The sequence below is a fragment of the Coregonus lavaretus genome, assembly GCF_964263955.1.
Source record: "Coregonus lavaretus genome assembly, chromosome: 13".
Lineage (NCBI taxonomy): Eukaryota > Metazoa > Chordata > Actinopteri > Salmoniformes > Salmonidae > Coregonus > Coregonus lavaretus.
The window spans coordinates 8,123,581-8,138,139 of record NC_140000.1 but is presented as its reverse complement, the minus strand read 5'-3'; the positions used below and the strand labels follow the sequence as shown (position 1 = coordinate 8,138,139).

Below are 14,559 nucleotides of genomic sequence, written 5' to 3'. Positions count from 1 at the left end.
CTAACTTGGTGGATAAATGTCAGTCAAACAGTCACTATTACATAAAGTTAACTTCTATCAACATTTCACAGTTTATTCAAATAATAATTTGACATTTTCAATGTTGTGCAAGTGTCATATGACTACAAATTACAATAACTGGCAGTGCTTCAAATATTTATTTCAAATGTTAGAAATAGAACAGGAGAACTGGACTAGCAGTTCTGGAGCTATATGAAAAATACAACTAACAAACCTGAAACATGAATATAAAAATAAGTGATTTGATTCGTAAAGCAGATATCAGCTCTCCAGGTGTTCTAACATTATAACACCCTCTTAATGACAGACACTGACAGTAATACTGGCATATTATGTGCACTCTGATAGCATACATTAATTGATTGTCATCTGGCCATGCTAGAAAATATGGAATAAATGGCACTTTGACTATAAATTACGTTATTTAACCACAAACCCTAGCATTATACTTACTTCTACCCACACTAACCCCTGTTTGACTAAATCATGCACTTGCTCAACAGTTCTTCAGCATTAGCCAATTATATCCTTTCTAGCATGGTCATCTAGTGATTACTGCACAAATCCCCTGACCGCCAATTCGGATTGGTCCACTGCCATCAGAGTAAAAAAAAGAAAATCAGGCGAGGGGGCATTTCCTCTTTCTGAGGTGTGGGGACTTGGTTGCCTTGGCAATGGCATTCATGAGCAGGCTGGAGAGGCATATAGGGGCGTCCTGGCAGATGGAGGAGGAAGGGAAGGACGTCTGCAAGCCAGTGGAGGAGGAGGGCTTCCTCTCAATACAGCGGCTAAACGCCAGCATCACTAGCTGGGTTCACAAAGAGAAGTTATGAAACCAACAATATCAAAAGGCATGCAACATGCTTAGAGCTACAATCTAAAAAAAAAAAAAATAGTTTATAACAAACTTAACTCTAAGATCCTGTAGACACTTGATGGCCAATCATGTTAATTTTATCCTAATGGGACAACCTGGTTAATATGAGATATGGGGTTTTCTGTGTGAACCTGTATTATTAAGCGTTGAACTCACCTCGTCCTTAACACATGCAGTTCTCTGGTCTGCTGGCAGGGGGCAGCATTGGTCCACTATGTTCTGGACAGGGAGAGCCACAGGGAATCTGAGAGAGCAGATTGTGAGATCATCTCAGTATGCGTACATCTTTGTTTTCCTCCATAATCAAATCAATCAGTCAAAAGGCTTTGTTACACAGAAATGTACAAACGTCCCTGGATCAAACTAGCTGCTGTAATAAGCTACTTGTGAAAGTTATTGTATACTATTGTTTTTAAACTTTTGGTAATGGTCTTTGATACAATGCAACTCTGAAACTTTAATGTCATTAACCACGTTTCCATCCACAGTTTTTATGCAAGTAAGGTCATACCGTATAAAACAAAATCACGACAGATGTGATGGAAACTGGAAGTTTTGGTAACATTTTATAAATACCGACAAATAATTTGTTCGTTTGACATGGTGGGATATTTTTGTCTGTAAAATTAATTATGTGAAAAATGGCAGTGGAAACGCCTTTATGCGCAAATATTGATATAATAACCATCATATCGAAGTTAACTTGTAGTCACGCGATGATATGGTGTGTGGTCCTTCCACTACGACTCACTAAACTATGCTGTTTATTAGGCTAAAGATTAAATAAATTATGATGAAACTTCACAGGGTGGTGAAAGTGCACGGTGATGCTTGATGCTCCTTTCCAATAAATATCGAGGGTCTTACTCTGGTGACATGATGATCGATGCTTGACTGCCGTTTGAAAAATAAAAATATTCTCGCTGTTCTCCATAATAATCTCATCATCTAGACTAGCCTACCCGCATTGTATCTGCTAGCTGTTGGCTAGAGCGCATGTGCCAAGACCAGAGTGGGCACATTTGCTATTTACAGCAACCGTTTTTGTGACAAAACTATCAGTAGTTGGAAATGGGATGGAAACACATTGAACTTTAGATTTTTATTCGGTACATGAAATCTTATGCGAAAAAATGCATTTAGTGTGCACTACAAAAATCTGCAACAAGTCAGTTAGGTGGAAACACACCACTGGTTGGAAAATGTGCATATTTTTAATCTGTCGCCAATTGGATGGAACCCTAGCTAGTCACCATTAACTACAGTGAAACGTTTCTGAAAGCTCTGGTTCTGTCACCCATAAAGATAAACAATCAGGCTGGGCAGCATAAACGTGACTGAGGAGGAAAAAGGTCAAATTAAGCACACACTCACACACAATAATCCTAAACAAACACCCTTACTTCTTCTTGATGATCTTGTATGTTTCACAGATGTGTCCGAGGGTGTGGGTCTGTGGTGTGGCAGAGGGGAGCTCTCGGTCATAGTCTGGATGAGGGGCACGGGAGGAGAAACAGGTGTACCTCTCCTCACCCTCTCCCACATCACAACAGGAGGAGTTGTGAGGCCTCCCCTTCTGCTCTTCCCCACAAAACCTGTCAAGCACCTCACGCCACTAAGAGAGAGGGGAGAGATGTAAACACTTGATTTGATCAACACTCGTAATGTACATCTAAACTTGTTCTGCACTCTGAATGCCAGGGGAGAACCTTAATGCCTGCAAAAAAAATTATAGATATGCACACAAAAAGATACCTAAAAAAAAACATTGTATTATTTTTCACTGTATAGAGGATAGATTATACAGATGTTTTGGTTTAGCAGCCTTCTTCAGTGTAGGTATGAATGGGATCCTTATTTTTCCCACATTGACAAGTGCAGGTAGGCAGGCCATATCACACACACATCATGCTTCTTACCTTTCCCTCAGCACAGGGTAGCACATCCTTCTGTCCCTTACAGCAGTGCTTGAACCCTCTCTCCAGCCGGTTCACAGTCTTTGATTGACGGGCCAGCCAGCCATAGCCTGTACGTGGCAGGCACTTGGTGGTGTAGAGGGGGCGGTCGTTGTGTAGGCAGCAGACCAATCCGATGTTGTCGGAAGTGGGGCGTCCAGGGGGGAAGCTGATGTCAGAGTCTCTGGGAGTAGCTTGGAGGGACTTATTCCCTCTGACAGCACGCGGACCGGGCTGGGACCTGGGAGGAAAGGACACAATACATTTAGTCATTAGTTGCCATAAATAAGGTCAATTTGAACCTAACACTAACCCTAAACTAGGGCTGTTGTGGTCATGAAATTTTGTCAGCCAGTGATTGTCATGCAAATAACTGCCAGTCTCACAGTAATTTACAGTTAATTAGGCCTACAGTTGAAGTCGGAAGTTTACATACATCTTAGCCAAATACATTTCAACAGTCTTTTACAATTCCTGACATTTAATCCTAGTAAAAATTCACTGTCTTAGGTCAGTTAGGATCACCACTTTATTTTAAGAATGTGAAATGTCAGAATAATAGTAGAGATAATTATTTATTTCAGCTTTTATTTCTTTCATCACATTCCCAGTGGGTCAGAAGTTTATATATACTCAATTAGTATTTGGTAGCATTGCCTTTAAAATTGTTTAACTTGGGTCAAACGTTTCGGGTAGCCTTCCACAATAGGTTGGGTGAATTTTGGCCCATTCCTCCCAACAGAGCTGGTGTAACTGAGTCAGGTTTGTAGGCCTCCTTGCTCGCACACGCTTTTTCAGTTCTGCCCACACATTTTCTATAGGATTGAGGTCAGGGCTTTGTGATGGCCACTCCAATACCTTGACTTTGTTGTCCTTAAGCCATTTTGCCACAACTTTGGAAGTATGCTTGGGGTCATTGTCCATTTGGAAGACCCATTTGCGACCAAGTTTTAACTTCCTGACTGATGTCTTGAGATGTTGCTTCAATATATCCACATAATTTTCCTTCCTTATGATGCCATCTATTTTGTGAAGTGCACCAGTCCCTCCTGCAGCAAAGCACCCCCACAGCATGATGCTGCCACCCCTGTGCTTCACGGTTGGGATGGTGTTCTTCGGCTTGCAAGCCTACCCCTTTTTCCTCCAAACATAACGATGGTCATTATGGCCAAACAGTTCTATTTTTGTTTCATCAGACCAGAAGACATTTCTCCTAAAGGTACAATCTTTGTCCCCATGTGCAGTTGCAAACCGTAGTCTGGGTTTTTTATGGCAGTTTTGGAGCAGTGGCTTCTTCCTTGCTGAGCGGCCTTTCAGGTTATGTCGATATAGGACTTGTTTTACTGTGAATATAGATACTTTTGTACCTGTTTCCTCCAGCATCTTCACAAGGTCCTTTGCTGTTGTTCTGGGATTGATTTGCACTTTTCGCACCAAAGTACGTTCATCTCTAGGAGACCGAACGCATCTCCTTCCTGAGCGGTATGACAGCTGTGTGGTCCCATGGTGTTTATACTTGCGTACTATTGTTTGTACAGATGAACGTGGTACCTTCAGGCGTTTGGAAATTGCTCCCAAGGATGAACCAGACTTGTGGAGGTCTACAATTTATTTTCTGAGGTCTTGGCTGATGTCTTTTGATTTTCCCATGATGTCAAGCAAGAGGCACTGAGTTTGAAGGTAGGCCTTGAAATACATCCACAGGTTCACATCCAATTGACTCAAATGATGTCAATTAGCCTATCAGAAGCTTCAAAAGCCATGACATCATTTTCTGGAATTTTCCAAGCTGTTTAAAGGCACAGTCAACTTAGTGTATGTAAACTTCTCACCCACTGGAATTGTGATACATTAAATTATAAGTGAAATAATCTGTCTGTAAACAATTGTTGGAAAAATAACTTGTGTCATGCACAAAGTAGATGTCCTTACCGACTTGCCAAAACGATAGTTTGATAACAAGAAATTTGTGGAGTGGTTGAAAAACTAGTTTTAATGACTCCAACCTAAGTGTATGTAAACTTCCGACTTCAACTGTACATAAACACGTTTAGCATCTCCTGGCTTCCACGCATACCCTACAAGCCACTGATGCAGACCTTTGGAACATCTACATAAAAAAAAGTCTAATAAATCCATCACAATAAATCCATTATTTATTTTAGACAGGTTTAAAGAAACATGATATGAAGAAAATGTAGTCTATTTCAGAAGAACAGAATAGCATACTCTGAGTTGTCCTCATGTTAGGCCCTGATCTGGCTATGCCATATGGCTGTGGGCTACACTAGTTCATTTAGCAGAAAAGATTTGTATAGAATTCCGTGGCATTATTTTATAGTATGAAGAATACAATTGAACATAGCTGAATAAAATAGAAAGGATATTTTCTTCAAACGATTTCCAAGGGACTGTGCACATGCAGCTATTCTGAGTTGAGCGGTTAACTAAGAAACAGGTCCTCCTGTATGCTTAATTAGTTGTTTATGCAACTTTAGTTGTGATACAAATGTTAGGCTATATGTTTTGATGTTTAATACATTCTGCATGATTACAGGCTGCATGATGCGACTAATGATGATTTGAAAAAAGTCACATGAAAGGCATGCGCTCTGCTCTGTTTCTTGCGCAGGCTGCACACACTTCATCAGTCTCTCATTCACAATTTGACAAGCACTTGATAATATTCTCACCCATCAGACTATTCTCAATTTAATCTGGTCTTTACATATAGCCTACTAATATATGTGTGAAATTACTTTTGATTAGAATGGTCCACATAAAAAATGAATGTCATCCGTAGCCTGCACTCGAATAACGAATGGCGGTTACGTGCAGTTATGTTTTTAAAATGCATAGGCAGCGCATCCATAAGGCTAGGGGAAGCTTTTCCTAAAGTCAATTGGATTAAATTGCCCAAATTATATAGCCTACTCCTGTCTATACAGAAATATGTTAAAATCATTCAAAAAAGGCTCCTCAAGCATGATTTGGCCACAGAGGAGATTTAGCTTCTGAAAAAAAAGTTAGTTGTGGATTGTTTTAAATAGCATTGCCTACAGTCGGAAGGAAAGGCAGCGCGCAATTTGGGCAGGTTATTGTTGAGTTGCGTCTACAGTACCTGTCAAAAGTTTGGACACACCTACTCATTCAAGGGTTTCTTATTTTTACTATTTTCTACATTGTAGAATAATAGTGAAAACATAAAAACTATTAAATAACACATATGGAATCATGTAGTAACCAAAAAAGTGTTAAACAAATCAAAATATATTTTATATTTGAGATTCTTCAAATTAGCCACCCTTTGCCTTGATGACAGCTTTGCACACTCTTGGCATTCTCTCAACCAGCTTCACCTGGAATGCTTTTCCACAGTCTTGAAGGAGTTCCCACATATGCTGAGCACTTGTTGGCTGCTTTTCCTTCACTCTGCGGTCCAACTCATCCCAAACCATCTCAATTGGGTTAAGGTCAGGTGATTGTGGAGGCCAGGTCATCTGATGCAGCACTCCATCACTCTCCTTCTTGGTCAAATAGCCCTTACACAGCCTGGAGGTGTGTTGGGTCATTGTCCTGTTGAAAAACAAATGATAGTCCCACTAAGCTCAAACCAGATGGGATATCACTGCAGAATGCTGTGGTAGCCATGCTGGTTACGTGTGCCTTGAATTCTAAATAAATCACTGATAGTGTCACCAGCAAAGCACCCCCACATCATCACACCTCCTCCTCGATGCTTCATGGTGGGAACCACACATGCAGAGATAATCCGTTCACCTACTCTGCGTCTCACAAAGACACGGCGGTTGGAACCAAATTTGGACTCATTAGACCAAAGGACAGATTTCCACCGGTCTAATGTCCGTTGCTCGTGTTTCTTCTTCTTATTGGTGTCCTTTAGTAGTGGTTTCTTTGCAGCAATTCGACCATGAAGGCCTGATTCACACAGTCTCCTCTGAACAGTTGATGTTGATGTTGATCTCTGTGAAGCATTTATTTGGACTGCAATTTCTGAGGCTGGTAACTCTAATTAACTTATCCTCTGCAGCAGAGGTAACTCTGGGTCTTCCATTCCTGTGGTGGTCCTCATGAGAGCCAGTTTCATCATAGTGCTTGATGGTTTTTGCGACTGCACTTGAAGAAACTTTCAAAGTTCTTGAAATTTTCCGGATTGACTGACCTTCATGTCTTACAGTAATGATGGACTGTCGTTTCTCTTTGCTTATTTGAGCTGTTCTTGCCATGATATGGACTTGGTCTTTTACCAAATAGGGCTATCTTCTGTATACCACCCCTACCTTGTCACAACACAACTGATTGGCTCAAACGCATTAAGGAAAGAAATTCCATAAATTAACTTTTAACAAGGCACACCTGTTAATTGAAATGAATTCCAGGTGACTACCTCATGAAGCTGGTTGAGAGAATTCCAAGAGTGTGCAAAGCTGTCAAGGAAAAGGGTGGCTACTTTGAGGAATCTCAAATTTAAATATATTTTGAATTGTTTAACACTTATTTTGTTACTACATGATTCCGTATGTGTTATTTCATAGTTTTGATCTCTTCACTATTATTCTACAATGTAGAAAATAGTAAAAATAAAGAAAAACCCTTGAATGAGTAGTTGTGTCTAAACTTTTGACTGGTACTGTATCTGTGAAAAGTAGAGGCCAAGCCAGGCATATCGCAATATTTCAAAATACAATTGCGGGAAAACAGTTTGGAAAGCAAATGGTTATTGCTGTAAAGAGAAGACAATGAAAGGAATAATCTGTCTTTTAGTTATCAAAATTCTAAATTTAATTGAGCGAACAACAGTATAGCCTATCTTATTGGCACCAGCCGGGAGCATCAGCAATATCCCCGGTGAGTGCGCACTGTGCATTAAAAGTTTGTTTTTGGACAATAATTTCCTCCTCCCGTTTAGATGGACATCATATTCTATTTGTGTCTCCCCTTCTTGTAGGCCTATTATATGGACAATATCGTTTCTATTTGATATTTTTGTCACGGTCAACAGAATAGGCTACCCTTTCATTTGTCCTATTAAAAAAAAGATTCTGCTAATGTCTCCAGTCATATATAAAGTGTAGTAGAACTGCATGAAATGTGTTTATAAAAAAGGTCACATTTTTCCCATTCAAAGAAAGAAGAAACGTAGGCCTATCTGATCTAGCCTAGGCATACTCTACGCTATACACGCTTAGCCATGCATTGAACAGTATTTTTTTGCAAACAATGATTGAGTTATATTATTAGCCTAAATTATGACTATCCAATCTACTCATCACATTTCCAATAGTAGGCTATCTTACATAAGAATGTAATGCTTTATTATAAAGGTACATTTTTATGGTGAAAATTATCTTCCCCAAACTTGAACATCACGCACTGCCTATGTATGCCAGTTAGGCTACAACGGTTGTAAAGCGGATCACTGTGCTTAATTAAGAATTGAGCCAGAAATATAGCAGCACAAGAAAGCTGGGATCCTCTTTTAAATAGTGGCCAGTCAAAACTCTGTTTTCACACGCAACTGCACAATGACTGGGTTTATAAGAACACACGTTTCACTACGCGCTGTAGGTGCTCTTACCGTTCCAGGGGTTCTAGGCCTGTAGGCTGTGTTTGGAGTTCTTTTACCACGTTAGTTATAATACAAACCTTATCAAAACATATAGGCCTATGGGCTAGGCTACATGACGTGTGCCTCTATGATTTGAAGTTACACAAAAAAAGGCATGCACTGTTTCTTGCCTTACTGCACATGCTGGGCATCATTAACAAGTGATAATATTGTCACCCATCAGACTATTTTAATCTTGTCTTTAGAGATACTAAATAATATATGTGTGAAATTAGTTTTGATTTAGAATGGACTATTATCATGCACCTATCGGAATAGGGAAAATACATGTCATCTATGCACTTAAATAGCGAATGGAGGACGCTTTTCCCATGGTTCATTTTCATGCCAGCCAGGTAGGCTATACTCCTGATGTAAAGCGAAGCAATGTGCTTAATATTAGGAAAGTTGAGAAATAAATATAGTAGGCCTAGCCTATAGAAAGTTGATGGGATCCTCCTCTTTTTAATAGAGGCCATCAAAACTAGTTTTCTCACGCAATTGCATAGCCTATAGGAATGTTGCGCAACATGAGCTCATGGCCACTCATGAAGTGTTTGATTAGATTTTCGATTAGATTTGCGTTGATGTCAGAGTGATTAGAGGGGAAATAGAGTGCTGAGTACCAGCCCATTAGCAACAGGCAGTTAGGCTATTAATGACCATCAGCACCATCAGAGCGCAGTTTTAGAGAAGCCTAGTTACCGTGACTAAATGGTCACGTGGAATTTGACTGCAGTCATGACTCGTGACCGCCAGTGTGGCGGTAATACCGCTACCATAACAGCCCTAAACCTAAAGTAAACCTCTCTCTCTCTCTCCTTACTTGTGACATGTTTTGGGGTTAAAGGTGAAGCCAGGTTCAGGTATGGGGGAGGAGCCTGCCCCCTGGGTGGTCGGCAGGTAGTTGGGGTTTGGGGTTTGGCTATGGAAACAGCGCAGTCTGGCCCCGCCCTCTTTCTTGCAGCAGTGGTAGTGGCTTGTCTTCACTGAGAACTCATCAGCACAGAATGTGGACAGGGTCTGCTCCCACTGTAGGCAACATACACAAACACATAAATTCACACATGAAAAATAGAGATAAAGGAAGGCCTAAAATGGTGAAGGTACAGATTTAGCCTTCAAGGGCCTGACTCATAAAGGCCTTCCCCTCTACACAGCTACACAGATAGAAGCCAAGGCTGATCTGTTGTGTCTGTCTGAGCTTTCCTTCTCCTGAGTCTCATCTTCCCTAGGCATCCTCTGTCCTTATCACTACTGCATCTGTGCACGTAAAAGGAAGTTCTGTTGGTACACTAGGAATGAACGGACCAAAACAGAACACAACAGGACAGAATGTGACAGGATAGAATCCAACGTTGCCACAGAATCACTCACCGCCTGTGTAACGCAGCACAGCGTCACTTCCTGGACCTGCTGTGTCCCGTTCCCATGGCAACATGCGCTGTACCAGGACTCTACCCGGTTGACGGCATCACCTTGACGACGAAGGTAGCCGAAGCCGTTCTGGGGGAGGGAGTGGATAGGGTACCGGGGACGACGGCTGCTATGGAGACAGATGGCCTGAAGGTTATTAGGGGAGGGCTGGCCGGGGGGGAAGAGGACACTGGGGCGGGAATCCCCAAACGAGCGAGGCCCAGCCATTGGCCGATCTCCCGGTATAAAGTCTGTGTCCAGGTGCAGGGTGACCTCCCTCTGGGTCATGTCTAAGTCAGCTATGAACACACACACACACTTCTGTTACTGTACCTCCTCACACAGGATACAACACACACATGCCATACTCCATTGGCTGTGTGATATTAAGTATACCAGCAGGGACGGCATCACCACCCACCTCTCTCCATGAGGACTTTGAGCAGGTGAGGCGTCAGATGGACCTCTCTCTGCAGAATGCCAGGAAACTCTACACAGTGACAGACAGGGGTTAGCACTGACAGCCATACACTGATAACATGTCATGTGCCTACACTGTATTAATTACATGGCAGAATGGTATGGCACACATGGACATAGGAGAGGATGTGTCCCAAATACTTTGGAATACTTTCCTGCTCTCCTCTCCTTTCTTTCATTAACACTGATAGATCCGTGAATGGGCTGGATAGAACAAAACACACTCACCTATGAGTTACAGTTAGAACACACTCACCTATGGGTTACAGTTTGAACACACTCACCTATGGGTTACAGTTTGAACACACTCACCTATGGGTTACAGTTTGAACACACTCACCTATGGGTTACAGTTTGAACAAACTCACCTATGGGTTACAGTTAGTTATGGTTAAAACACACTCACCTATGGGTTACAGGTATTTATGGTTAAAACACACTCACCTATGGGTTACAGGTATTTATGGTTAAAACACACTCACCTATGGGTTACAGTTAGTAACGGTTAGAACACACACCTATGGGTTACAGTTAGAACACACTCACCTATGGGTTACAGTTAGTTATGGTCAGAACACACTCACCTATGGGTTACAGTTAGAACACACACCTATGGATTACAGTTAGAACACACTCACCTATGGGTTACAGTTAGTAATGGTTAGAACACACACCTATGGATTACAGTTAGAACACACTCACCTATGGGTTTCAGTTAGTCATGGTTAGAACAATACACACTCAGCTATGGGTTAGTTAGTTATGGTTATAATACAATCACCTTTGGGTTCCTGGGGTCCCCCAAACTCCACCTCCCTCTGGGTCATATCAGTCTCCAGCTGACTCGCCCCTGGAAGACAGATATACACACAGCACTTTGACCGCATTGAAACACACACAAACACAAACACACGTATATATACAGTACATGTCACACTAACCTTGCAGGAGCTCCTCTAGGTCAAAGGTGGCCTCTCTCTGTAACATGTCAGGCTTATCTGTGGAAGGGATGAGAGAATGTAAACAGACATAAAAACAGAGATAGGCGCACACACACACTGGTTACATAAGCCATCAAACTCTGACCATGTGATGTCAGTACTGTTGTCTACCACCTAGATTTTTGGAAATCATGAAATCAGAACACATAAAGGTAATATGTAACTTTTTGGGTGACCCAATTCACATAGAAATGTGACTTATAGATCTGTTATTCTCATTGAAAGCAAGTCTAAGAAGCGGAAGATCTGTTGTATGTGCGCTATTTCTATGATTCCTATTTCTTAAGTTACATTTTTGCTTCTGGTTTTGTATACCAGCTTCAAACAGCTGAAAATACAAATATTTTTGGTTATTGAAAAGGTATTTCATAGCGGTTTCGATGGTCCAATGATTATCTACAGTACACTATACATACATTGCTTGTTTTGTCACAAACTGAAATTAGGCTATTAGAATTTTAGCAACCAGGAAATTGCCGAACGACTTCTGCATATTGCACCTTTAATTAACATGGTGTGAATTCCCTAGTCTTGATGTTTGTTCCGCCTAGAATAATAGTTATACTGTTAGTAGACTTGGACAAAGTTGTTCCACACTAAACTGGATTAATGGAATGTATCACGTCCAACAAATAATGTTTTTCTTCACTTCTAACAGAACATGCACGAACAGAAGGGGAGCCATAAACACATACCAGGACATAAAACAAGGATAGCAAGAACAGATGATTACATGCAAATCAACAACCTTGTAGGCTACAAACCTTCAGATGCCGCGGACGCGCACCCCAGCACTAATACACACGAGCAGGCTAGAACCCAAGACCAACCCATTTCGAGTACTGACACGGAAGGTGTCCGATATCCTTGTCCTCTTTCACAGGACAGTTTCCTCAAACTCTCTTTCCCTGTGTTTCGCAAAGTCGTTCCAAAGCCACGTCAAGTTCAGGAAACGACTGGACAAACGACAGCTGGAGCGTCAAATCAAGGTCCTTCCTTTTCAAACCGTTAAGTCCTTTTGGTGTGGTATGAAACAGAGAATGAGTGTGTGAGAGCCGTGAGAGGGCATAAATACATGTATGTTTTTTTGTGATTGGAGGGAAAAAAGGGAGGGACGTTTTCTGCCATGAGTCAGCAGTGGCGTGTATTCATGGTTGGTGTTAGAAATTGCGTAATTCAAATCTGGTATTGAAATAAGAATCAAGAGATCTTCAATCCAAGCTAAATTTATTATATGCAAAATGTATGTATGATAAGTATGTTGGTTCGTATATGGGCTCACTGAAAAACCTCGCAGGGCAGACAGAGAACTAAATCCATTGTTTCAGATTGTTCTTCAAATACTCTTACAGAGAGAGTTTCCCACCTCTCTGCTGGCCAATCAGAGTAGAGACTTGAGCGTGGTTTAGACTTACTCAGCCAATCCGTTGGTGCACTGGCTGTTCCCTGCCTCTTCTGTTACCAGGCATACATTTATCATAACAACCTGTCATAGTGAGAAGAGCTAGCTCCCCTAGACACCATTCCTACGTCCAAGGATGGTTCACAGATCACAAAGAACCAGTATAGTCTAGCATTTGGAGACACAAATCCTTATCTCATTTTACCCCCTAAAACAGCTCTTCACATCAACCACAGCTTGCCAGGTGACACAACCTACATTAGCCCAGTCAAGAATGCATTCTTTCTAAGTTAGTCATCCCATCAATTATAAAAATAATAAATCTCTCACAATCCCCCTTTTCACACCCCCTAGGGTGTGATTCAAAAAATAAGAAAACACAGGGTGTCATTCATTATAATACAATACAAACAAAAAGAATCACACTTTTATTAATAGGCCATAATGATACTAAAAAATAAAAACCCTCAGTCCATCTACACCCAACTTGCAAATTGTTACCAGTCATCAAAGAACTTCAAACCATCACATAAGGAAAGACAAACATTCACATGGTTAACTTGATTAATAAAGCATAAAACACAGGATTAATAGAACACAAAACATACGATTATTAAAACATAAAACACAAACAGAGAAGTACATTTTGGCCCCCTTTAGACACCCTCTAGTGTCACTCCACCAAGCCTGGTAGGTCATATCCTCCATTCCTTGGTTGGAGTCCAGGATTGGGCCGTATCTCACCATCTGTTGGGAAACCACCTTCCCCATCTCCTTTCTCACCAAACCTCAGACACAGGAAATAAGACAACATCCACAAAGAACAGGTATACCCATAGAAGCTATAACTTCACCCAGAATAGTTACAACAATAGTTTTCCATTTACCAAATATGTTATCAAACCAACCGTTTATGGAGCTATCAATACCAGATTTCTCAGCCAGTTCGTTCGTCAGCGTAGTTACTCCCCTGAAGCTCTTTTGTCACGGACCCATCCGGTGCTATATTGTTTGAGGATGAAAATACAGCACATATATCCAAACAGAACACAAACTCCGCCCCGCTCAGCCAAAAGCATATCTAAAGCTATTCTATTCTGCCATGTCATTAAGCTAGTTGCCGCTGTCTGCTCAGCTAATCCCTTTATTGCATCAAGAGTGTGGTTTATAAATCTTTGCTGGTTATAGTAAATATAATTCATCCAATCTACGTTTTTATTAATTGTTGACCACCAAAAAAGACTTGATTCAAACTCAGATGCGATCTGATTCCTAGCTTTGAATTGTTCTGGAACCCCTCGAGATACTCCTATCCCATCAATATATCTATCCTTTCATCAAAGGATCCTGGGAGGAGGTCCTACTTTGTATGTGACAACTCACCAGTCTCTGACACGTTTGATTGTTTACATATGTAGGTGAGTTCACAATCAGTTATCACCACACAACCATCAGATGTCAGCACGGGCCTGGTTTTGGCTCCTAAAATCCTCTGGCTGCAACAAAGAGGAGAGATTAGTCATGTTCTCTTTTAGTTGTGATATTCTCTGTGTGGGAGCAGGAGCTAAGATGCCCTACTCTGTATCCTATCTTACTAGTCCTAGAAAAACAATTAGAACCCCCTGAGACTTCAAACGTAGGCAACCTAGGTCGGAATGACTTTGTTATCGGGGGATACAGATAGTTCAAGTTACTACAAGACTCTTTCACCACATTCCCAGGTGGCTTGCATGGAGGATAAACCTGTTTTTGCGTACTTCAGACTTTCAGACAGTACC

The 14,559-nt window shown here is 41.2% G+C and overlaps 1 protein-coding gene across 1 annotated transcript; it reads right to left on the bottom strand.

Annotated features, from left to right (window-relative positions):
* Nucleotides 1–139: 139 nt before the first annotated feature.
* Nucleotides 140–12,469, bottom strand: LOC311139381 (extracellular matrix protein 1-like). Its single transcript, XM_084174250.1, has 10 exons — nt 12,144–12,469; nt 11,320–11,376; nt 11,160–11,228; nt 10,320–10,388; nt 9,860–10,197; nt 9,309–9,514; nt 2,818–3,094; nt 2,302–2,513; nt 1,055–1,142; nt 140–829 (listed from the first exon to the last, which is right to left on the bottom strand). The coding sequence occupies exons 1-10, from the start codon at nt 12,211–12,213 to the stop codon at nt 641–643; spliced, it is 1,575 nt and encodes a 524-aa protein (XP_084030376.1). The 5' UTR covers nt 12,214–12,469; the 3' UTR covers nt 140–640.
* Nucleotides 12,470–14,559: the final 2,090 nt, after the last annotated feature.